Consider the following 25,266-nt stretch of genomic DNA (forward strand, 5'->3'; position numbering starts at 1 on the left):
AGGTAAGAGTGTAGCATATTGAAGTGGCAGAATGGTGAAGTGCAATTAGAAAACTGTAAATTAAATTTGCGAATGCTGAAGTGTCTAAATATAAGATTTTTCTTTGATTAATTTGCAGTTACATTGGTTTTGCACATATTAAACACCCAATTAGAGTAATGTAGTTTTGAGTGTTTTTTAACTATTAGCATGATATACATATTCTTTTTTAGCACCTTATAAGTGTTTATTCAAAGATATTAACAATGGTTTGTATAGGAATAACTGACAAAAATCTTTTAGAGTAAATTGTATTGCAAAAAGTTTGAGGCAACATTTTTATTACTATAAAGTAAGTCCTGTGGGAAAAAAACACCTATAATTTACATTTATACATTTTGCTTAAAATATATTCATACTGTTGCAATATATTTTATGATTTCTGTAATAACGCCATTGCAAAATATTATTTCACATGTCCGTGGTAAATATGGCATAAGTGCATCGGATAATTCCTCTACGTCAGTATTGATAATAAACCAGTCCATTAGAATGTCATTACTAATATCCATCGACTGATATGTGTCAGTATTTAGCACTTGCGTAGTTAGTGTACTTATTTCTTGCTCCGTTTTTTCAATCCCATATATTTCAATTTGTAATGTTTTGGATGAGGTTCTGTTGCCTGTGAATGGATGATAAAGTAAACATTAGGTTTGTTCAAACTTTGTTGTTGTTATTGTGTTTAAAATTTTTAGAATTTGTACTTACTTGAAGTTGGCTGTGTCTTGTTGTATTTAATATTGTTTTTATCGTTGAACTCATGCACTGTGACATGGGTTATTTTTACATATTGTCCAATTTGAACATTAAAGTTGGTTGCTTCTCTCCATAATGTTATTTCTACGAAGTCCGTCGAATCCTTTATTGTTATCGATTTTAAATTAGTGTCTTGTCCGCCAATAAATACAGTTTTTATTTCTTCTTCCTTGAAAACAAAATTTAGAATAGTTATTTTTTTATTTAGTTATTTTGTTAGTGAGAGAGAGAGTTTGAGAGCTAGTTAGTGAGAGAGAGGTAGTGAGAGAGAGAGTTAGATAGTGAGGTAGTTAGTGAGATACAGTATGTTAGTAGAGAGTGAGAGAGTTAGTTAGTGAGAGAGAGTGAGAGAGTGGTAGAGTGAGTTAGTGAGAGAGAGAGAGAGTTAGTGAGATAGTGATAGAGTTAGTTAGTGAGAGACAGAGATAGTGAGATAGGTTGAGAAGTGTAGAGAGAGTTAGATAGTGAGGTAGTTAGTGAAATAGAGTATGTTAGTAGAGAGAGAATGAGAGAGTGAGATAGTGAGATAGTGAGGGAGAGAGAGTTAGAGAGTTAGTGAGATAGTGATAGAGTTAGTTAGTGAGAGACAGAGATAGTGAGATAGGTTGAGAAGTGTAGAGTAGGTAGTGTAAGGAGTGGTGTGGCGTTGGATGAGGGTTTTGAGGTGTATGTGGTGTTTTTGGCGAAGTGAGGAGTATAGAGTAGGGTGTCACTGTTGAAGGTGTGTGATCCCTTCCTGTGGAAAAGTAGTTAGTGTTGCGAGGTGATGCATTGCGTGGTGCTGGGTGTTGCTTTTGTTGAGGCTATGGCCTTTGTGGAAGAGTAGATAGCGCTTTTCTGTGAGGTGTGGCGCTGTGTGCGGCTTATGGAGGATCGTGAGCTATTGTGAAAGAGGAGATATTTGTTCGAGGTTAGGAGTGGCGCTGTGGGCGGTTTTTGGAGGTCTTTGAGTCCCTTGTGGAAGAGGAGATAGCGCTGCGAGCGAAAAGGTGTGGTGCTGTGCAAGGGTCTTGAGTAATATGTGTAGAAGTGAAGAGTAGAGAGCGCTGCTAGGTTGTAAGTGTTGCTGTGTGTTGCGGTTGGAGTGTTTTCAGCCCTTTGTGGAATAGCAGAGAGCGATGTGAGGGGAGAGGTGTTGTGTTTAGTTTGTAAAAGTGTTGTATATAGACTTACCTCTGCAACAGTTCCACAAACAGTCATTAGTGTTTTTAAGCTGGCTTCTTTTTTAGCTTTCATTGGTGATGCTGGAGGTGCTGGTGGCTGTAATATCTTTTCAGCTTCTTTTACCATGAAGTCTGATAATGCCATTGACGGAAATTTTGTTATTTTTGTTTGCTTTGTTACAATAATTGTATTGTTTTTGATAATACAGTTCAGAATTAGCAAACCATTTGTTTCCTTTGTTTGACTGTAGAATTCTTCATTGTAACAAGTTGCTTTTATTGTTCCTGTTGTATCAGCTAATGCCAAATGGTATAGAACTTTGTTGTCTTGTCTTGTTGTTTTGTACTAGGTTTTTGGTGAATATTTCACAACGTTTACTTTGATCGGCTTTTGATAATTTTTGTTGTCTTCTGTTGGCTTGTTGATTATTTCTTGAATAGTAAGCATCTGAAATGAGAAAAAGAATTAATCGTATTTTAAATTGATACCCATAATGCTTTGTGATCACTATAATAGCATTCTAGTGTTCCATAGACTTGTAATACTTCCTTTGTGTATATGTGATCTAATAATGATTGGTAGTTGTTGTGTAAGTGTTTATAAGTTGTTTGCATTGCAATTGTCGATCCATAAATTCCAGAAGTAGTGTACGTTTTAAGCATTTTGTTTTTAAATCAAATCTATGTTAAAATTTTCCCTGATGATATATTTATAATTTGGATAGAATTGGGTTAAGTTTTGTATTGCTTGTAATAGTGTCTGCATTAATATATGTGGTGGTTTGTATAATATTACAACTAGGTAGGTGTTATTATCTATATGTAATGTAAAATGTATTATGTCAATCCCTTGTTGTGTTTTATAGATAGGTAGAATGAAAAGCTCTTTTAAAGTAAGATTCCATGGTTTGTTTGTTCCTTATGGTATTTATCAAATATCATATGATGACATTGCTGTATAAAGAAGTCATTTTGTGTTGCTTTTCTAGTGGTGTTTAATTCTGTTAGGCAAATAATGTCAGCTTTCATAAGGTTTTTATCTGATGTTATTGATTTGAAATGCTTTTGAAGTGACCGGATATTTTGTGAGATAATATTTAAATGTGTGCGCTATGTTCCTATTTGTGGTACAGATATTTCTAATAGCATATGTGTTCTTAATCTTTGCATTTCTTCTTTTACTTTGGGATGTATTATAATTTTGTGCTCATTAAAGTTTTTAATGTATATGTTTGATATAGATTTTGCTCTGCTTAAAGCTACATAATACAAGTGACGTATTTTACTGTTATTAAAGTGTATATAAAGTGGTTCAATAGTTTCACTTTGTGTTCTATGTAAAGTTCTTGCAGATGCTTGGCGTAATGGGAATTGTTTGCGTATAATTGTTATAATTTTTTTGTGAATTGGAAAGGTCTCGATATAGGATGTATGGGTGTCCATGTCGATGAAATATGTGATTGATATAAGTGTTTGTTTTGTTCTCGTGTAATTTTTCCAACTGTTTTATTATCAAATGCAACCCAAACGATAAATGGTGTATTATCAATATTTTCAACTGACTTCACTAGACCTGAAGCTCCATTAGTTAACCCATCATTAATATCAACATTACAAGTTAAATCATAGCGTAGTTTTAAAGCTATGTGTAATGTGTGGGCAAGTCCCATAGTTTTTGTTGGATCTTTTGGTAATTGTTTTAATACTGTTTCTTTTACTTTTTCTGCAAGATCTGAACTGACGGTCTCTTTTGCTATTTTGTAGTGAAAACTGGATATTTCTGGCTATGTTGTAATAATACTTTATTGTTAATGTCATTTACTTCGTTGTTAGTTGACATTATATATTGGATCGTTTTGCTAATACTGTTATCTGGGTTTTTTTCACGCTGCTTTATGTCTAAAATATCTTTGCATGTATGTTTTCTCCTCTTAATCTGTTTAGTAATTCTGCAAATTGAAGGTCATTTTGTTGGCGCATTATTTTTGTTAGTTCAAATAGTTTAAAATGTGCCACCCATAAGTTAGTACTTAGAGGTCCATAAGAATGTTTACTATTTTCGAATATATAGCTGTCAAAAACTGGCTTTAATTGATAAAAGTCACCAATAGCTAAAATTGAAATGCCTCCAAAAGGCTGGTTAAATGCTTTTATTTCCTACTGTAGCCTATTATGTATAAAGGTGAACATATTTCTTCCATCCATAGAAATCTCATCAATTATTAGCACTTTAACATGCATTATTTGACTTTGCAGAGCTGTTCTGTGTTCATGAGTTAGTGGTTTATAATTTAAACTTTGTGACACATGTATTTCGAAAGTGCTATGCAGTGTTCTCACATTAATATTATGTGCTGCTTTGCCTGTTGGAGCTGTAAGTAATATATAAATATTGTCTGGACTTTTACCGGCTTTGGTATTGTAATAACGTAGTAATGTTTGATGAAGTGCAGTAATGAGAAAGCTCTTTCCAACTCCTGCACCACCAGTGCAATATGTATAGCATTGTGTTTCTTTAGTTTTTATCCAGTGTAAATGATGGTAAACAAAATTTAGTTTCTCTGTTAAATTATGCATGATATTATAGTATTTGTCATCTGGTAAAATAGAATTAGTTAGGCTTTCTTCTTCAGTTATGCTACCAATACCTAAATCTAATGACAAGTCATATATAATCTGCTGTTCATTATTGTGTACCTCAGTGTCTGCTATATTGGATGGTATTATTATTGGTGATATAAGAGGGGTAATTAGTATTTCATTGTTGCTATTACTAGTAAGTTCTGTAATAATTTCATTATTTTTATTATATTCATTATGATGCCCATCTACAATGTCCTTAAATTGCATATAACTTTCGTAGTATGTGGTGTTATCTAAAATAATGTTGCTTTCTTCTCTCCATGGATAGTGAAGCATTAACAATTCTCTATAATAATTTTCGGTGTCAGTGTTTTTGTTAAACCTGCAAAAGCGTATAATTTTACTTAAGGTATAGTTTGTGACTATGTGTATATTTTCTTCCTTTTGGTTTATGTTGTTTATTTCAAGTTCTTCCTTATCTGAGCTGTAAAAATTTGTTTCAGTGAGTAAATTATTACTGTCATTTTTATCCTTTCTTATTTTTCTTTTGGGATTATAATTATAAATCGAGGCATTATCAGCTAATGTACATTGTTCTAATGCTTTTGGACGTTTGCAATATTTTACTATAATATTTTCACATTGAATGTTAGTTGATGTAACTGGTAATGAATGTATAGTATCTACATCTTTCATTAAATAAGTCCTTTTTTCAGGAGGGCTAGTAATAATAAATACAAATGACCTAGAACTTTTCCGTAATGGAATCTGAAGAATGAGGTAAGCTGCTTCCTGAGCACTTATTTCTGTACAGTTTAGGAATTTGTTTTCTATGTGTTTAAGTTGTTCTTTTACATTAGTATTGTAATTTACTTCTTTTGCAGCTTGTGCAATTATTTTGCTCATTCCGCTTAGTAATTTACTGATATATGAAATTATATAGACAGCACAAGCATAAGCATCTAATATAAACTGTAAGTCTATGTTTGCTCTCCAAGCTTCTAAAATAATTGAAATATAGTTATTAATAAAGCATTCTGCTGGTGTTCTCTTAAAAAAATTGTTGTTTTTTCTATTATTGATCTTGTACATGTAATATATTGCTTATTATCCAAATGTATTACTTCTAAGAATTATGCAAAATCTAGTGTATTAAATTCAGGAGTATTCATAGCTTCATGAATTTATTTATTTATTTATATTCCTCATATACCAAAGAATAAAGGGCTTTCCTGATGGGAGGCCATAACCTCTCCTCAACGGTCATCCTATCCCAGCCCTGGTGTTTTAAGACCGATGTGGAAAGAGAAAGGCTCAAACCCTCAAGCAATCACCACTTCCACTGTCCACTTCTTTTACACCGCTAGATGGGCCAGTGTCACTTAGAAGGGACGAGACGAGCAGTGCCCAGGTGAAATCATTGGAATATTCTCTATCTGTTCCGCCATGCAACCAAGTCTGCCCAGACTCTTCCGTAACTATTACTGTCACATGCTATATCTGATTCACTGGTGTAGATTATATGTTTCAGACACTCCATAAAGGTTGGGGCATTTATATTCTTCCAGGCCCTACAAATCTCTCGTTTTGCCAGGATGATCACATAGAATATAAATTTAGATAGTGGTTCATTGAGATGATAATCTGTATGTAGTCCAAACATGATCAAACTTGGGGTAATTTCAATCTGTTTATCTAATACCTCGTCAAAAAAAACTTGCACCTTTACCCAATAACCTGCTATTTCAGGACAATCTATAAACATATGAAGGTCATCCGCTGCAGGAAATTTGCATCTTGGACATTGATGGTAGAGGCCTGTAATCTTTGTTAACTTTTTGGGGGAGATATATACTCTGTATGTGGTATATAAATGATTTCTTTTAAGAGGAGCTGATTTAACCACAGCATGTAACATAGTGAAAGAGTCTCCCCATACTTTCATAAAGTTAAAGTTATTAGAATCCATACTGATAGCGTTGCCCCAAAGTGTATAGAGTTCAGATTCTGTTATACCTTCTATCTCAAGAATAACCGAGTACCAAAAAGAGACCTTCTGCTTCCACCTGCCCCTTCTTAATACATAGTCAAACTTAGGGTTCAGTGAATCAAAGTCCCAAGTTTTGCTTGCCCACCATCCTGCCAGCTGATAGTACTTATACCTAGATAAAGTTTCACCTGTCAGGCTGGATAACGACTCCCAGTTCAACAACTGCGAGTCTTTCTGCAGATCCTGCCAATAAATCAGACCAGCCATTTTTAGAGGGCGAGATAGATGGTCATTGAGGCATTCTGGTGTGCCTGGAGAATCCCAAATCGGAGCTTGAGGTGCATAATACGGGATTTTCAAGCTTTTCCTAACATACACCCAATTCTTAAGAGCAGTTTCCAGTACCTTTAGTCCCACCCTCTTGAAAAACCTTGGGTCGCCATACTTGAATAAAAAACATTCTTGCCCCTTAGGTATATCATATAGTAAGGCTTGAAACAGAAGGCCTTGAGAAGAAGCATCTATCTTACCGGCTAGCAATCTGAAATTTTTAAAGTGAAATGAGTGACAGTAGACGGATATATCCGGCAGGGAAAACCCTCCCGTTTTAAGGCTTCTCCTCAGTTTTTTCCAGGAGATCCTAGATATCTTAGCGTTCCAGATAAAGGAACCAATTTTCCCCTGTATTTTGGCGATATCGGATGCTGGAAACATCAATGGGATGGAATTAAACAGAAATGTGATCTTCGGCATAATAATCATCTTGACTAAGTTTACTCTGCCAAAAATACTCAGAGAAAGGCCAGTCCATCTTTGTAGTAGGCCACAGATGTCCTTATGAATCCTCATCAAATTTATTTTGGCTATTTCCGAGATGTTTTGGGACAAAATTATACCCAGGTACCTCATGCGTGTCTTGGTTTCGATTGTCCCTCCTGCCTGATTCCATTGCATAATCTCTGTTTTTTCTTTATTTACCTTGTAGCCCGAGACTTCTCCGAACAATTCTGCTTGTTCAAACAATCTCAGGATAGCCTCAACTGGATAAGAGGAAAACATGAGGAGATCGTCAGTGTACAAAGCAAATTTTAATTCAAGATCTGCAATTCTAAAAGGGTGAATCACCGGATCAGCCCTAAGCAAAGGGTTCGATATAGAGATCGAACAGCAGGGGTGACAAAGGACACCCCTGCCTCGTTCCACGTGAGATAGTAAACCAATCTGAAAGTACGCCATTTACTAAGACTTTTGCACGAGGACTCTTGTATATAGACCGAACAGCTAAAACAAAATTAAGGGGAAAACCAAATCTGGACAGAGCCGACCACAAATAGGGCCAGAATGGGGGGCGCTAGAGGGCGCGAACGCAGTATGGCCGCACTTCTGGGAGGCTCCTGCTGCCTGGAGCTGTAATCCTTCATTTATCCTCCTCCACCGTCTACCTGCCCGACATCAACCGGCGTCGAATGTTGCTGTCCTTGTTCTGTGGCTCCGGCGCAAGTTTGGGGGCTGCGGGACCTGCCGTGTGCGACCTGGAGGCTTCGCAGGTCTGACCGTCCCCTGGGCTGTCGCGATGCAGAGCGAGTGGCCGGGCCTCTGATCTGCGCGAGGCCGGTGCGTACCACGAGGCGTGTGGGCCCTGAGGAGCAACTCGCTTGTTTGGAGCCCCCGGGATCGCGGGGGCGGATTGCCGGAGAGAAGCGAAGAGCGCTGTGCGGCCGGAGGACGCGACCTGTGCCTGGTCCCCCCCTCGCCCCTCCCCCGGCGGACTTCCATCGCTGGTTCAGCCTTTCATCGGAGGGGAGGAGAACTGCCGGTGAGTGCTACTACTGGGGGGAGGTGTGTCCCCGGCCTGGGGAACGCATCTGAGTCGGACCTGTCCTCCCCCCCCCACCCCCCTGCGGTATTGGAGTGGCTGACAGCCTGCTGTTGGAGGACCTGGGCCCCCCCACATGGCCACATCGTACATTGGCATCCTTACTGGTGTGGCCTGAAGACACTGCTGAACACTGGTCGTCCCCGGACACACAGGCCCCCCCCCCGTGCTTACCTGGTGAGAACGCCACTGACCGCCCTGCTGAGGATGCGCATGTGGCATGGGGGAGAGTGGTGGCTGTGACACTGCCGGCCCGGGGGTGGTGGAAGACGTGGGGGACGCGGACCTGTCTGCTTGGGCCCTGTCGCCGGCTTAAGGTGCGACCCTGGATGGCGCCGGAGCGCGTCTGACCTCTGCACGGCCCTCGCTGGGGCCTCTCTGCTCCCTGGTGCTGTCTCCATGCCCGGGTTCCACTGTTGCTGCCGGAGGAAGATGGTTGCTGGCCCCGTGGCCATAGGGGCGACTGTCTGGTGACGACCCGTTGGCGATCCGTTGGCGCCCGACTGTCCCTTCAGTCCACTCGGAGGCCTCCCTACCCTGCAGGGGTGCGATAGCGGCAAGGGCGCCCTGACAGCGTGGTTCTTTATCCAGCGACGTGTGAGGCAGCTGTTGCTTTGTGTTGGTGACCGGCGCTTTCCGTGTCGTGGAGGACAGCTGTCGCACTCCTTACCAGTCTCTGCCTCGGTGTGCCGGCCTGAGCCCTCCGTTGTGTGATTGTCGCTTGCGACTGGGGTGTATCCGAGCGCTTTGCCTCCTTCACGAGGGCCCATGATGGGCAAGCAGGACAGTAAGCAGCCTAAGCTATCCTTTGATGCCCCGGTGGCTAAGAAGGGATTGCGGAGTACGCAGGATACGGGTGGCCCACCGGCGACTACGGAGGGCCTGAGCTCCCCAGCGTCGGACCTGCAGCAACTAATGCAGGAAATGAGGCAAGGCTTTGCTACTGTCGTTGATAAGGTGGACCGTCTCTCCTCGCGCATGGATGCTTTTGCGCAGAAACTGGATGTACATGAAGAACGCATAACGGAGGCTGAGAGGCGGATCTCTGATAATGACGACACCACCGCTTCACATACTTCGCAACTTTCGAGAATGGATATGTCCTCAGACTTATCGCTGCCAAGAATGAGGAGTTGGAAGCCCACAGCCGGCGGAATAATATCCGCGTGGTGGGTGTGCCTGAGTCCACCAACCCGGGGCGCATGGAAGAGTATGTGGAGAAAATACTCCTTGCCTCCATTGGTCCGGAGGCTTTCTCCAAACAGTTCATCGTCGAGAGGGCGCACCGCTCGCTTGGGCCGCGTCCCAAACCCGGAGCTCCACCTAGGCCCATCATTGCACGGCTGTTAAACTACCGAGATCGCGATGCTGCGCTGAGGGCCGCGCGCCAGAACCAACAACTCTCATGTGATGGTGTCAGCTTCACTGTTTACCCGGATTTCACGCCTGTCGTCCAGGAACAGCGGCGCAAGTTCATTGATGTAAAGAAAAAACTCCGGGCCCTCCAAATCGACTATGCGCTGCTGTATCCAGCGAAGCTGAGAGTCACCCATCAGGCTAAGCAGCATTTCTTTATGAATCCGCAACAAGTGGACGATTTCTTGAAGACTTTAAAACATGCACGTGCCCAGCGGCGGGAGACGGAGGGCGCTGGCCAGGACGATGATCAGTGACGACTTTGCTGTTGATTTCTAGGACTGGCCTCTGTACTTGAGTGTGGTCCGGCTGGCGCTCCACTAGAGGGCCGCCGCGCGAACCCAGATGGCGGTTGACGGAGCTGCTGCACAAGACTGCCCTGGTCGGGCATTGGTTGGTGGTTGGTACTGTACTCCAGGCGCCGCACTCCCCCCTGCTCCCCTGGCTGTGTTGGGGGTGCGAGGAGCGGAGGGCGGATATGTGTGTCCCATGGATGACCCCCGTAGGGTGTACCCCAATGGACTACCTGACTTCGCTGCTCCTGTTGAGCTGTTTGGTGTTCATCTCGGGAGGGGGGTGGGATGCGACTTCTGGCAAGTTAGGGATGCTTCTGTGGGCTGGGGGTGGGGTGTGGGGTTTTGGGCTTGCTTTGGTACATTGCATTTTCGTTTATTTTACGGTTGTTTCATTGCTCCTGCGGAATACGGCATCTCCTCCTGGGGTAGTGTTCCGTGCCCTCGTTGCTGGTCCATGTCTGGGGGCGGGGGAGCCCGCTCGCCTTTTTGTTAAATTCCGGGGCACAGGGCTGGTAGGGCTCACGCCTTTTATCTTGAATGTTCACTGCGTGGGGACTGGCACGTCCCTCCTGGACCCCGCTACGGGGACCCCTGGCGCCCTTGACGTGTCTGCCAATGGCGGGGGAGGGGAGCCTGTCCCGGGTGCCGGTAGTTTCCTGACCCCTTACTTCTTAGCGGTGCTGGGTGTGCACGGTGGACAGCCTGCTTCCACTGTGGTTCTGTCTACGGGCAGGTATGAGTGGAAGATCTGCTTCGGATATGCTTTGGGGAGGATGGGCACGGTTCTTTTTTCCTTTGGCTGTGGGATTGATGTTCCTCCGTCACCAGATGGAATTGACATTGCAAATGGTACCAGTTGCTTGTTGGGAATGTTGGAGGGGAGGGTGGGGGGGGGACAATGGGATTTGTATATGTTGTTATGATGTTGAGCGCAGCTGACGGCACACGGATGCCCCTCACAGGGTCGACAAGGTATTCCGCTCAGGGATCGCGATGCGGTCCCCTCATCCGGCAGGCCGTACACACACCTACTTGCTTCGGGGTGGGAGTGGGGCGGGCAGTATATATGCCCTTTACAGATACCGATCGCGCAAATCTCTCACACAGTGCGACATCTTTCCTTTTCTTATCGTCCTGCCTATGGGAGACACTGACCTGAACATACTTACTTGGAACGTTAGAGGCCTGGGGGACCCGAGAAAACGTAGGCAGATCCTCTCTTACTTGGACCGCCATGCAATACACATAGCGTTTCTCCAGGAGACCCACTTCAAGGCGCAGGCTACTCACACCTTTGCCTCCAGATGGGCGAAGCACACTGCTTTTTCCTCCTATTCCTCCTATTCGCGCGGGGTTGCAATACTGGTGAAAAAGGGGACCCCCTTTACTATGGCCGGCACTAGGAGCGATTGCCAAGGCAGGTACTGTCTTATGTGGGGTAGATTGGGACACATGGCAGTTACTCTGGCTTGCTGTTATGGCCCCAACGTAGACGACCCACACTTCTTCATGGACCTCGGGGCAGCCATAATAGGCGCTGGCCCGCAGCACCTTATATATGGGGGGGATTTCAACACCACCTTGGATCCGCAGTTAGACAGGTCCCATCCAGCCCCCCATCATTATACTACAGCCCGCGGGGCGCTGCTAGAATTACTGGAGGAGCATAGGTTGATCGATACGTGGAGACACCTTCACGCTGCTAAGCGGGAGGGCACACACTTCACGGCGCAGGCGAAATCATGGGCACGGCTTGATTACGTCCTCTTGGCCCCGCGCTTTCATACCGCGCTGGTTCGGGCACATCACCTCCCTCGTACCTTTTCGGATCATTTGCCGGTACGCGTTACCTTGCGAGCTTCGGACCTTGGCCCTCCGCTGTCAGCCTGGCGCCTACAGCCCGGGATGCTGTTGGATGCCTCTTTTCAGGAGGAGCTTCGAGACGAATGCCTAGACTTCTTTCAGCGCAATAAGGACTCCGTAAAGGAGGTGGAAACTATTTGGGATGCATTTAAAGTGACTCTACGTGGCGTGTGCATCGCCAAGGGGTCGGGGGTGCTGAAGGGTATACTAGGGCGGCTGCGCACCCTGGAAACTGACCTTAAGACGCTGGAGACATCACTGGCTGTCAACCCCGACGATGCCACGCTTGCACGTATTCACGAAAAAATCACGGAGTATACGGCCGAAACCTCTAGAGAGGCGAAATTTAGAGGCAAACACTGGATCGCCCGCCGCTACGGCGAGGGCGAGCGACCGGGTAAAGCTCTGGCAGCAACGATGAGGCTGACGCGTCCTACTAACACCATCGTTGAGCTTGAGGGGGAGGATGCCACGCTCTATCGGGACACGGCGCAAATCCTTAATGCGTTCGTCGCGCACTACCGAGCGTTATATACATCGACTAGGGAGGGGGAGCTCAACTTGCAAGACTACCTTGAGGACGTGTCCCTGGGATGGCTCAGCGACTCGCAAAGAGAGTTTCTTAGCACCCCTTTCGAACTGGACGCTATTATGAACATGCGTTCGGGCAAGACCGCCAGACTGGATGGGATTCCGATCGAGTTCTATAAGACTTATATTGACTTTATGGCGCCGGTCTTACGGGAGGTGTATGAAGATGCCTTGGAGGTGGGTCACCTCCCCCCCTCGATGCGCATGGCCCTCATCACGTCCCTCCTTAAACCCGGGAAAGCGGCGGCAAAATGCGACTCCTACCGGCCCCTCTCATTGCTCAATTGTGATGTGAAAATCCTTGCCAAACTCATAGCTAATCGTATTAATCTTCTGCTCCCCAACTTGATATTACCCGACCAGGCTGGGTTTGTACCCGGTAGGGCGACGTCCCATAACCTACGCACGTTCTTTTCAATCCTAAATTCGGTGCATGATGATCAACCAATGGCCGCTGTCTTCCTCGATGCCACGAAGGCATTCGACTCCCTGGAGTGGGATTATGTATTTCAGGTGCTGCGGCGTATGGGGTTCCCTGACATCTTTGTCTCCTGGATTAAGTTACTATACACCGCCCCTAGAGCCAAAGTCCTGATTAACGGCCAACTCTCGGCTGCGTTCCCCATTACCAGAGGCACCAGGCAGGGATGCCCTCTGTCGCCCTTGTTGTTTGCCATAGCTATGGAGCCCCTGGCTGCCAAATTACGGCAACACCATGGAGACAAAGCGCTGAGATGTTTTCAGAGGCAGATCTTAATATCTATGTACGCTGATGATATCACTCTTTATATACGCGATCCTAGGGATAACCTCAATCCGATTCTTAGGGAATTTATCCTATTTGGCATGATCTCGGGGGTCCAGATCAACTGGAGCAAGTCCTGTTTGTTCCCCCTGACGGCCTCTACTAGGCGGTTTGGGCTGGACTTCCCCCTCGCCTGGTGTGAAGGGGATTTTAAATACTTGGGCATACATGTGGAAAAAAACAGGGAGGAACTTCTGAGGGCGAACTATGGCACGGCGATGACTCGCATTACGGACTGCGTCGCCCGTTGGATCACTCTGCCCCTTTCTATGGCCGGTAGAACATCATTGATCAAAATGGTAATATTGCCGCAGTTGTTATATCTCTTCATGAACATCCCCTTTTATCCAGGAGGTTTCTTCTTCCGTCAACTACGCACAGAGCTTATTAGATTGGTGTGGGGCGGTAGGTCACCCCGGCTTAGGTGGGAGATCCTTATTAAACCGTACAATCAGGGTGGTTTCGGTGTCCCCGACTTTGAGTTATATTATCGAGCAGCCCAGGCACACTTCGCCTATTTCTGGGTACGTCAACCTAGATACATGCCCCAGCTGGCTGCCGAACATTGGCTGGCGCATCCGATCCCGATAGACGGCGCATTGTATATCCCCGTGGCGGGTAGAGATAAGACGCCCACGACAGTGATTAGTACGGTATCCGCATGGGGCCACTTGACTGGCACGCTAGGGCTAGACTTGTTATATGCACCGCTTTTGCCTCTTACTTACCATCCCAGTATGCTCCTGCTGCAAGAAGCGGGTTTTCGTAAACTGCTTCACACTATTCACGTATCGACGTGGGGGGACTTGTACCATAATGGCACATTCCGGTCAATGGACCACCTTTATGAGGGCATACAGCCTTCGCCCTTTGACGTTTTTTTGTACCTCCGGCTTCGTCAGGGGATAAAGGCACTGACACCTAGCTTTCCGCAGGAACCCCCACATATGGCACCGCTGCAACGCATCCTCCAGGACGATGTCCCTGCCAAGCTAGTTTCTAAGATATACAAATCGGTGCACTCGTTGACGCCCGCGTCACAGTTGGCAGCCAGGGGCCGATGGGACCAAGAGCTGCAGGCCCCACTGACGGACAAGCAGTGGGAATTCTGCCTATTGCAGACGGAGCGCATCTCCTCCAGTAGTCGATTTAGGATAATTCATTAGAAGTACATCCATAGATTATACTATACCCCTGCCCGACTGTGTAGATATCGACTTCGTGATGATGACAGGTGCAACAGATGCCGCGCCCCGGGGGCGGATTTTCTGCACCTGGCGTGGGCGTGCGAAGCAGTACACCGCTATTGGTGCCAGGTGTTTGAAGCGCTCTCCAAAATGATTAATACCGCGGTGGCGCCCTCCCCTCTCCTCGCTCTGCTGGGATATGTGGAGCCCATACAGGCGGCACACCGCAAATTTATCGCGTTAGCCTTTTTGCTTGCTAAGAGAAGGGTTGCGTGCCGATGGGGCAGAGGCAGGGCCCCGAAATTCAAGGATTGGTTGCGGGACCTGACCTACTGCCAGGAACAGATCAATACCCATGCTGAATTATTGCCGGCAGCGTCGCGTCCCACAGATATCTGGGCTCCGTTACAATGCTACCTCTCGGCTGGGGAGGCTGTTGCGAGCGAAGGGATGACCGCATGATGTCCCGCGGCTGGCGCTCCCACACGCTCTTGGGATCGGGCTACCCGAGACCATTCCCCGCTAGTTAGGGGGTAGGTGTACACTGCACGTTGCGGATCTCCACACAGGTTGAAACACATACGAGGTGGATACATGTGAGGCCTGGAGGTAGTCCCTCAGAGTGTGGTGTGGTCTCAGTTGTCTCTGTGGGTAACTATTTGCGGGTTGTATAAGACTGTTTTGATGCACATGTACGCACTACTGATGCCTGCTTTGAGATGTCTGCTCCCGCCCCCTACTCCCGATGTATTCCTTATGATTGTGATGTGTACTTACTGTCGCACTCTTTGACTGACCCTGTCTGTTTGCTCAAAAAAGTTCAAAAATAAAATTTAAAAAAATAAATAAAAAAAATGGGCCAGAATACTTGGTCGAAAGCCTTGGCGGCATCGATGGCCGTGAGGGTCAACGGAAGCTTTTTAGCTACTGCAACATCTATTGCTGCTATGACTATAAAAGTTAACTCATTTAACTGTCTGTCCGGGATAAAGCCCTTTTGATCCTGATGGACAATCGTTTTGATTACTTTGGCCAACCTTGCCCTGCAAAGATTTTATAGTCGGAATTCAACAGTGAAATAGGTCTATACGACTCTATTTGTAGGGGGTCTTTATTGGGCTTCAGGATCAGGGCTACTGTAGCTTCAGACCAAGAATCTGGGATAGTATCACCCGGCAAGTATATTCTATTAAATAAAACCGTCAAGGCAGAAACAGCTTCCCCTGATTCGATCTGATATATTTCAATTGGGAGACCATCCGGACCGGCTGCTTTACCTCTAGCCATTTTTTTTATCTGGGCAAGGACTTCTTCTTCCCTGATGGCTGAGGCCAAGGCCGTGCTATCGGTTTCCAATAACTTTGGTGTCTCTATCTGGTTTAGCCAAAGCTCTATATTTCGAGTAGGGGGGAGATATATCCTCTTTATATAAGTTTTGCATATATGATCTAGCTTCCTCTCGGATAAGGGTATCATCATGAGTAATTAAGCCTGTATTTTGAAGACAAATAGATTTGATCTGGTTGCGGACACTGTCCGTTCTAGCCTTCCAAGCGAGAAGTCGACCACATTTTTCCCCATAGGAAAAATTCTGAAGCTTGCTTGAGTCCCACCTATCTTTTAGAGTTTTATCCAGACTTGCTTGGTATTCTGCCCGCAGAACGTCTAATTCCCTTTGGATGCTGATTATATTATTTTGAGAGTCTGCTGAGGCCTGTTGTAGTTGCTCTTCCTTTTGCTTAATCTTAACAAGGCTCTCCCTTTCGATCTGTCTCCTGACCTTATTCCTCCTGATCATCCATGTGCTTAAAGTCCCTCTGATATAGGCCTTAAATGCCTCCTATGTAATGTGAACGTTTGCTGTCCCAGAGTTGAACTTAAAATATTCCTCTATACCTGATTTTAAATTACTTATGACCTCATCCTGTGCTAGTATAGACCTATCTAATGTACACCTCCTCTGCTGGTTTTCTATCTTTAAATTTATAATCAATTCCACCATAGAATGATCAGAAAGTATTGCTGGAATATATGCGATGGAATCTACTTTAGAGTAGAGGGCTTGGTCCAGCAGGAAGTAATCGATCCGCGAGTGGTGTCTATACTTATGGCTACAGAAGGAAAAATCCCTCCTGTTGCCGTTTTTTACCCTACAAATATCTATGAGGTTGAAGTCTTTAATGATGTTTTTCAACTCTGCTAGCGACTTCTGGGGGGGGGGGGGGGGGGGAAGAGTATATTTAGCCCTGGAAGTACGATCTAGTTTTTCATTTGGAACTAGATTAAAGTCCCCTCCCAATACAACTGGTGTTGTCAAAGCTGAAAGACTAGTTTTTAAGCATAATAGTGCTCCAGGCATGTCCTGATTGTGCCCATAGTATACTGCACATGTTAGTGGAGAGCTTTCTACTAGAAGAGATGCAACCAGCCATCTCCCTGAACGATCTGTCTCGAAGTTATCTAATCGAACCCCCTTATTGGATCGAATTATAACAGCCACTCCCCCTGTATTTCCTATCTGTCTGGAGCAGCAAATCTCTTGTATCCACCTACGCTTACCGAACGCTGCCTCACATTCATGTGCCTCCAAATGGGTTTCTTCCAATAAACAGATATGGGCCTCTGATTTGTTTAAGAATTCACAAACTCTAGCTAATTTCCTGCTATTTCTCAACCCGTTAACGTTCCAGCTAATAATTTTTATTCTATTAGGGATATTATTCATCAGGTGGTTTTCCTACCTTTTCTGCATTTCTCAAAGGATGAGCGATTCTCCCTTCCAACTCTAAACCTACACAAAATTTCAACCCTTTTTTCAGTTTTAAAATTATATGAGGAACAAGCTTTTCTTTTTTACCCCTATTACTCCCTCTCCCCTCGACCCCCCCCCTCCCTCCTTGAGAAACACCCCCCTTGTGATCTTTGGCGATCTTATCGCCTGTTGGGAGTTAATGGACCCAACATAGGATAAAGAAAACCCATGGACCATATAATCATAAAATCATAATGAAGTCACATTAAATAACATGCCGCTTTCCCTTTCCCTTTTAATCTGTATTATTTTTCTCCCTCATTATTCTCCATCTACTACAACTACTACATATATTATATCTCACTCTCCCCTGTTTTTTTTCTTTGAAATATATATATATATATATATATATATATATATATATATATATATATATATATATATTTTCCTTTCCCCCTTTTTAAGAGACATTATAGAAAAAGACTCAAAAAAAAAAATTATTCAAATACAACGTCTAAAAAAGAGCGAGTTTAGAGTATTGAGAGGAAAACAAAAACTTCATCAACTTTATTATTCAAGTATCTCCCATTTTTTTTTTCTTTTTTTTAAAGGAAAATAGATATTTCTCCCTTTTCTTTTCCAGTTAGTGTCGGGTTTTCCTAATGTCCGACAGAAAAGAATCTACTTCCTGCGGAGATGTAAAGTTATATGTTTTGTTAGACCAGACGACCCGTAGAGCTGCTGGAAACTTCATTTGTACCTGCGCCCCCAGACTCCTCAGATCTGGCATTCTAGAGCCAAGCTCCCACTGCCTCTGTGCTGTTGCCCGTCCCACATCCGAGCGAATTAGATATTTTGTGGTGTCTATCTGTAGGGATTTATCAATTAGCGCTCGGCCCAAAATCAGCTCCTTAACTGCGAATGTTTGAAAATTAACAAGAATTTTCCTTGGGGCTTTCTTATTGGGGTGCTGCCTAAAAGGATCCCTATGCGCTCTCTGGATTTCTTTTTCAAGGTCAATCTCGGGCTTATCTTTTAATATCCCCTCTCTAAGGAGCTTGCATATCAGAGTTTTAACGTCACCGTTTTCTACCCCTTCAGGTACATTCAGAAATTTAAGATTATTTCTTCTGGCGTGAAGTTCTAACCCCTCAACATCCATTTGGAGCAGTCTATTCTGAGCCCTTAAACCCACTAGTTCTTCAGAATGTTTATGGGTAACTTCAGATAGGGTGACGACCTCAGTCTCCAACGCCTTAGTTCGATCACGGATATCGTCCAGCTTCTGCTCCAGAGTTATGCATTTCTTATTTATCTCCTTCTGATTGAATTCCGAGATTTCAAATTTAGAAAATATGTCGCCACGAAGAGAGTGAAAAAGTTGCGCTAACTGACTGCTTCCGCCATCCGAACCACCCTCAACTTCTGCTGCGACTATCTCATTGATTTCAATTGGAAGACTTGATGATATTGCGCAGACAGATTTTTGGGGGGTCTGAGGCTTACAAACAATTACAGAAGAATCACCAGAAGGAGTTACTTGGGCCATTCCCTCGGGTTCGGACATCAGTGGAGAAAATCTATTCTCTGTCTGTATTTGAGGATGCACTAAATCCAAATTATCAACCTCTTTGGAGCCAATATTTATATTATTAGAGGTGCAGGGTACATTAAATACGCCCGAAGTGTTTGAGGATGCGACAGAAGGAGTTACTTTGTTTTTGGAGGTAGCCATTTGCTCCTTTATATTGAAGAAGGATTTTAAGGAGGGAGTCGATTTAAATAGAGGAGCACATCCTTCAGGAGCTTGACGTTTTTTTTTTCTCCTGTCTTACTACCCTTCTCTTTCTTTTTTCTCTGGCGTGGTGTAGTCGGGATTACTGTACCAGCCTCACCAGGAAAAGTAGGTTGCAACTCACTTTCTATCTGTGAGCGGAGTTGGTATCTATTTCTTTGGGATAATAAGTTAGATTTACTCGGAATAACAGGTAACTTAGTGTTTGATATCACAGACCGATTCTCTGATGTGCCCTTTTTCACACCCCCTTCCTCCCCCACAGCTCCGACTACTCCAGCTTGCCTCAGCCTTTCGTCTCTCTCATCTCCAAGGAATCCTTGGTCACAGACTGCTATTAGTCCTCCTTTTGGTGCAGCGTCCATTCCTGTGTGGGTCAGCTGGCTAGACACAGTACATCCAACAGGGAACTGAAGGACAGAACAACGATAGCCTACCAAGCTATTGCCTAAAATGGAACGCTGTTGACACAAGATAACCGGGGAACCACAGATTGAGCATCCCCCCTGCGTCCCCCCCGTCACTGACCGTATCGCTCTTTTACTCCGAAGTGGCCAGAATTCAATCCTGGCAACTGCGATTCTGGATCGCCGCCACAGACCTGCCCGACATCCACCGCCTCCTTCTCCCACACAGCGTCGTTCGGCGCACAACTCAGCAAGCACTTCAGCCCCCATCCGCGGTCGGGACTCTCCAGGGTCCTACCGCCTGCCGCCTGCCGTATTACCGTGCTGGGGGCTCCAAATCTCGACAGGAAAATAGAATATATGGGTATATTGAGTGCGAGAAATGCATGTAACGATCATTATATTCTTTCCGCACCTTAGAGTTGAACATCCATGGGCTCTCCCTCCATGCTGGTCCGGAGCTCCCGCGGCCCGCGTCAGCCGGCCGCAATGTTTCTCCCATGAATTGATTTAATGTTTTCTAGTAACTGTTTATCAGTTTCATCTTGTGGTAAAGATTCTAGTATTATAGTGTGTGGCATTGGATATTTAGGATATTGATATTTGCATGTCTGTTTGTTTTTTCTCCTGCAATTTTTTGTGTGTGCATGCCTTTCTGGAGGTATTAAAGGCTCTAATTGTGTCTCTTGTGACTTGCTACATGTGATATATGTATTAATAAATTGTATTACTTCTTCTATGTGTAATTCCCCATATTGTGGTGCCTTTTCAATCCATAATAACACATGTATATGTGGGGAGCCTCTCTGCTGAAATTCTACCCTGTAGAAGTAGTCAATTAATTTCCCAATGGGATTATCTTTATGCATTAAAATGCAATTAAATAATTTCCTAACTTGATAGTCGAAATGCCTTGCACAAGTAATTGGATCTTCTTGAATTCATTTACATTTTGTTTCCCAAGGCATATTTTGAAACTCTTCTTCTGTGCATTCATTTAGTTTATGTGACTAATAGTATATTTATTAAATGGTGCCATTTTGTTTCTGCAGCAGATAAAGTGATGAAAAACGTTGGTATTCCAAGTTGCCTTATCATAGCAAACAGATCTTTTTTGTAATTTTCCCAATACAGTGGGGAACTGAGGATAGTTTTTAGTATTTTGTACCCATCGTTGTACTGTCAGACATTTTCTAAATTACATTTTATGTCTTTTGTGGTAATACATTTCCCATTGGTGAAATGTTTTATTAGCGATATGTTAATTTTACCTTGTATTTGTTTTATGTGCAATTTGTTTAGTTTAAAGAATATATTAGGGATAGATTTTGCTACTCTTCTATCACAGCTTCTTAGTTCCCATTGACATATAGAACTTTAATGTACAGGTAATTGTCTTTCATTATTGTTAAGTCTTCGGCCGCCAGAAAAACTTGTTGGAAAAGCTAAAAACTCAGAATCTTTGTCTTCGTATAAATCTGTTGGGTGTATTATGTTCAGCAGGTGCTAAACTTAAGATATTAACACTTTCAGTGGTAATAGTTTCATTTGTTATCATGGTATCTAAATTTACTGCTTCTATGTTGTCTGAATTATCTGATGAATCATTTGTTTCTGATGTTTCACTGCAATAGTTTATTTGTGTTGGTATATACTCCCAATCTGGATTAACAGTGACTCCATAGTCTTTGTACATGTCACTATTTGTTGCTAGCCATAGTGCTGCTCGTTTGACTTTATTTGGTTTAAAAAATTTCAAAATGTGTATATGATTTATAAGCTTTCTTTTTAAATTAATAGGGAATGTCATGTTGTCATTAATTTGCCTTGGTAAAAGTGTAACTGTTGTCATAACATCTGCAGGTACATTAATAACAGCACCTAATAATGATTTCTGAAACCCACATGGCAATGTTCTAATTTGCAGGAAGGTAATTCTTGGAGAAACTAATCTTTCTTCCAAATTGTGCAAATGTAATTGCATTGGGATATATGGAAACTTCATCCCATTTATAAAAGAAGATGGTTGTATTTTATCTTTAATAATGTGTGAAAAGCTAGTGTTACATATATAGCTTGATTTGTTTGGGCTAATGTTACATTCCATACATTTGGGATGTGTGCAAATAGCACATGGATTTTTTTATGATTGTTTATTCCATAATTGATTGCAAATTGTACAAATGTACTCAGGGCCATGAAGTATTTCTTTATGAAAATGTGGATAATATTATGTGTTCTTTGTGTGTTTGTTTGTATTTTATACCATTATTGAATGCATTGTGTGTGTTGTGTTGTATACATTGCCTTTTGCTGGATCCTATTGCTTCTGTTATAGAATTAGTGCATGTTCTTATTTGTATGTTTGTTAACATGCTAGTTTCTAAATTATTAACTTGGTTCGTATGTTGATTTGAGCTATAGATATTATTTTTGATGGTAAGCTTTAACCATTAATGTTATTGCCACCAGGATTTATATGTGTTATGTTTCTAGTTTTAGTAGAAGGCATAACTGTTTTGCTAATTATATCTATAGATGTTTGTGTTTTATGTACATATAGGCTTTTTATAGCTTTGAATTCTGACTTTTCTTTGTTTTTCCGGAGTGCATCTTGGAGTGATTTCTTCTCTATTGTATTTATATCTTTTGGAGTTAATTCAAATGCAACATAATTTTCGTTTCTAACTTTTATACTGTTTGCAAGTTGTAAAACATAGTCCTTCAAAGGTTATTATTTGCATAGTAATGCATGTCCCATTAGGGTGAGGCATCCCTTTGTTATCTCGGCTATGGGAATCAAATACAAAGTATGACTGTGTAGTAGAGAAATATGAAATTACATATGCATTCATACAAAGTAGGATGCCTGAATGGTGATTAACAGTTACATTTAATGCAGTTTTAATATCAGGATATAAAGGGTCAATACCATATAGAACGTCACCATAATAAGGTTTTCATAGTGCAAGCGAATATATTCTGTTATTGTGCTGTATAAATTTAGGTAAGTCATCTGGATGCATAAGTATCTTTTTATTAATGGAATGTATTTCTGCATATAAAGCATCTCCTAGGTCCATAATATAATGTAAATCATTTGAATCCTATGTACTAACTGTTTTATAGAAGTTATGTATAATTGCAAAAGTACTATTTGGTAGGCATCGTTTCCCTTGAGAATTGCTGTTAAATCTTTTATGGCCCTGATGATAACTAGCTTGTAGGATTTTATTAATAGTGTATGTTTATGTTTGTATGTATTAGTCGGTATATAGTGGATTAGTTTATATTTTGTGTTTTGAGATAGATGTGTATTTGTAGTGAATGTATTAATATTTGTTGGTTTAGGTGAAATAAAAATGTCTTACCTTGTTTTTTGTCTGAAGTTTTTGTTGAATGAAATAATCTGTATGGAAGTAAAAGAAAGGGACATTGAAATGTTATTTTGATGTCAATAGAGAATGTGCAAGCATTTATTTAAAGTGCCCCAGCCCCTTTAGCTTTTAAGAGACAGACAGTATTTTTTTTAATTAAATAATTTGTAATTTAATAAAAGGTACATTGTGTAACTACTTATTAAAATAAAGAAATAGTATGGTACTATGTTTGAAAGAGGAAAAGGTTGAGATAGTGTTAGTTAAAATAAAGGTTCGCATACATAATATGAGTAAGTGTCCACGTAGTATTAGGTTTTTGTTTCTTGAAAGAAATAGTAGAAATTGGGTTAGTGAACTATTTTCTTTTTGTTAGTTAGAGAGAGAGAGTTGGTAAGGGAGAGAGTTAGTTAGTGAGAGAGATTTAGCGAGTTATTTAGTAAGAGATAGAGCGAGATAGTGAGAGAGATTTAAGTATTTTTTGAGTTAGTGAGAAAAAGTGAGAGTTAGTTATTTAGTGAGTTAGTGATAGAGATAGAGTTAGTTAGTTATTTAGTTAGTGAGAGAGTTAGTTTGTTAGTTAATGTGTTAGTTGGTGAGAGGGTTAGTTAATGAGAGAGTTATGTTGTCAGTTAATTATAGAGAAAGATAGTGAGAGAGTTCGTTAGTGATAGAGTTAGCGTGAGAGTTAGTTAGTTAGTAATAGAGTGAGAGTTTGTTAGTGCGAGTGAGAGAGTTATTTAGTTATTTAGTGAGAGTGAGTTAGTGTGTTGGTGAGCTTGAGTAAGCAAGTTATTTAGTGAGAGAGTGAGAGTTAGAGAGTTATTTAGAGAGAGAGTAAGTGAGTGAAAGAGAAAGCAAGTGAGAGAGTGAAAGAGGAGGGCTCTTTGTTAGGGCTACAGAATGTTGCAGTGTTACAAATAAGATATTTAGAGCATAACTTATAAATGTCCGTGGGATTTTTAGATTTACTGTAGAACTGTATTTATAACATAAATACAGTGGGTGTGCACAATTAGTTAGATAGCTTGGGCTAAAGTATTATGCAAGCAAAAAATTTCATTTTTGTGCCTGATTTGCTAAAAAAAAAAAATGCAGCTTGAAACTTAGAAATGAATAAAAAACACGTTTACTCTATGCAACTTTTATAACAGAACTTACAAATTATATTAAAATGGGCTAAAGTATTATGCAAGCAAAAAATTTCATTTTTGTGCCTGATTTGCTAAAAAAAAAAAATCCAGCTTGAAACTTAGAAATGAATAAAAAACACGTTTACTCTATGCAACTTTTATAACAGAACTTACAAATTATATTAAAATGGGGCCTATTAGGCGTTCCCCCTTATTAAGTGTACTTAAAATATTACAACTAGCGGCCAAAGTATTTTGCATTCATCAGTATACCATTTTGTGTTGAAATGTTAGTATATGCCTTAATAGGGAGTTGCTGTTTACTTAATGCAACTCTTAATAAAAGCTTTGTGACTTACGCAGTTGTATGTATGTTGCATTGAGTATTGTGTAATTATGTGATAAGTAATTATGTGGTAGTGAGTGGTATGTGTAGTGTATTTATGTTGCATTGAGTTCAGTGTAAACATGTGGCATATAATTATGTGGCAATGAGTGCTATTACATGGGGTGCATTTATGTAGCATTTAGTAGAGTGTAATTATGTGGCGTGTAACTATGGCACACTGAGTGATATTATGTGGAGTGTATTTTTGTTGTATTGAGTATATTGACATTATGTGGCGTTTTATGATGTGGTATAGTGTTCTCCGGTGGAGTGTATTTATGTTGTATTAATAGTGTGATTATGTGACATGTAAGTATGTGGTACTGAGTGGTATTATGTGTGTAGTGGATGTTGCATGTAGTATAGTGTAATTATGTTGCGTGTAATTATGTTTCAGTGAGTGGTTTTATTTGTAGTGTATGTAGCATTGAGTGCAGTGTAATTATGTAACATATAATTATGTGGCAGTGAGTGGTATTATGTGGAGTGTATTTATATTGCATTAAGCAAACTGTAATTATGTGGCATGTAATTATGTGGCATTGAGTTGTTCAGCTCTTCTACAAGCTTGTGCGTATATGTATGTATGTGTATGCACCCGGATGCACTTTATCTGTGTGCCTAACAAGTGTATTTGTGCAGTGAAATGAATGAATTGGAGGAGGGATAAGAGATGGGGGTGAGAGTAACAGATCGAGTGGGATGGAGGGAGTGAGAGAGGGAAGCAGACAAGAGAGAGAGAGAGAAAGAACAGACGTTGTCTGTGCTGTAACTGAGCTGCTGGAGGGACTAGTGATGGTACCTTAGCTTCTAAATGTGGGAAACAAGTCTTTCTTCTATGGGACT

At 42.1% G+C, this 25,266-nt stretch overlaps 1 protein-coding gene across 1 annotated transcript in view; it reads right to left on the minus strand.

Annotated features, from left to right (window-relative positions):
- Window positions 1-343: 343 nt before the first annotated feature.
- The window catches only part of LOC146810659 (uncharacterized), a 47,552-nt gene continuing 22,629 nt past the window's right edge, over window positions 344-25,266 (minus strand). Inside the window, exons 2-5 of the mRNA XM_085614441.1 lie at window positions 22,894-22,931; window positions 1,972-2,409; window positions 751-967; window positions 344-664 (exon numbers count right to left, since the gene is read on the minus strand). Coding sequence (XP_085470567.1) covers window positions 393-664; window positions 751-967; window positions 1,972-2,106 — 624 coding nt within the window. The 5' untranslated portion in view covers window positions 2,107-2,409; window positions 22,894-22,931 and the 3' untranslated portion in view covers window positions 344-392. The remainder of the gene's footprint in view (window positions 665-750; window positions 968-1,971; window positions 2,410-22,893; window positions 22,932-25,266) is intronic.

The sequence above is a fragment of the Triturus cristatus genome, chromosome 7 (assembly GCF_964204655.1).
Source record: "Triturus cristatus chromosome 7, aTriCri1.1, whole genome shotgun sequence".
NCBI lineage: Eukaryota > Metazoa > Chordata > Amphibia > Caudata > Salamandridae > Triturus > Triturus cristatus.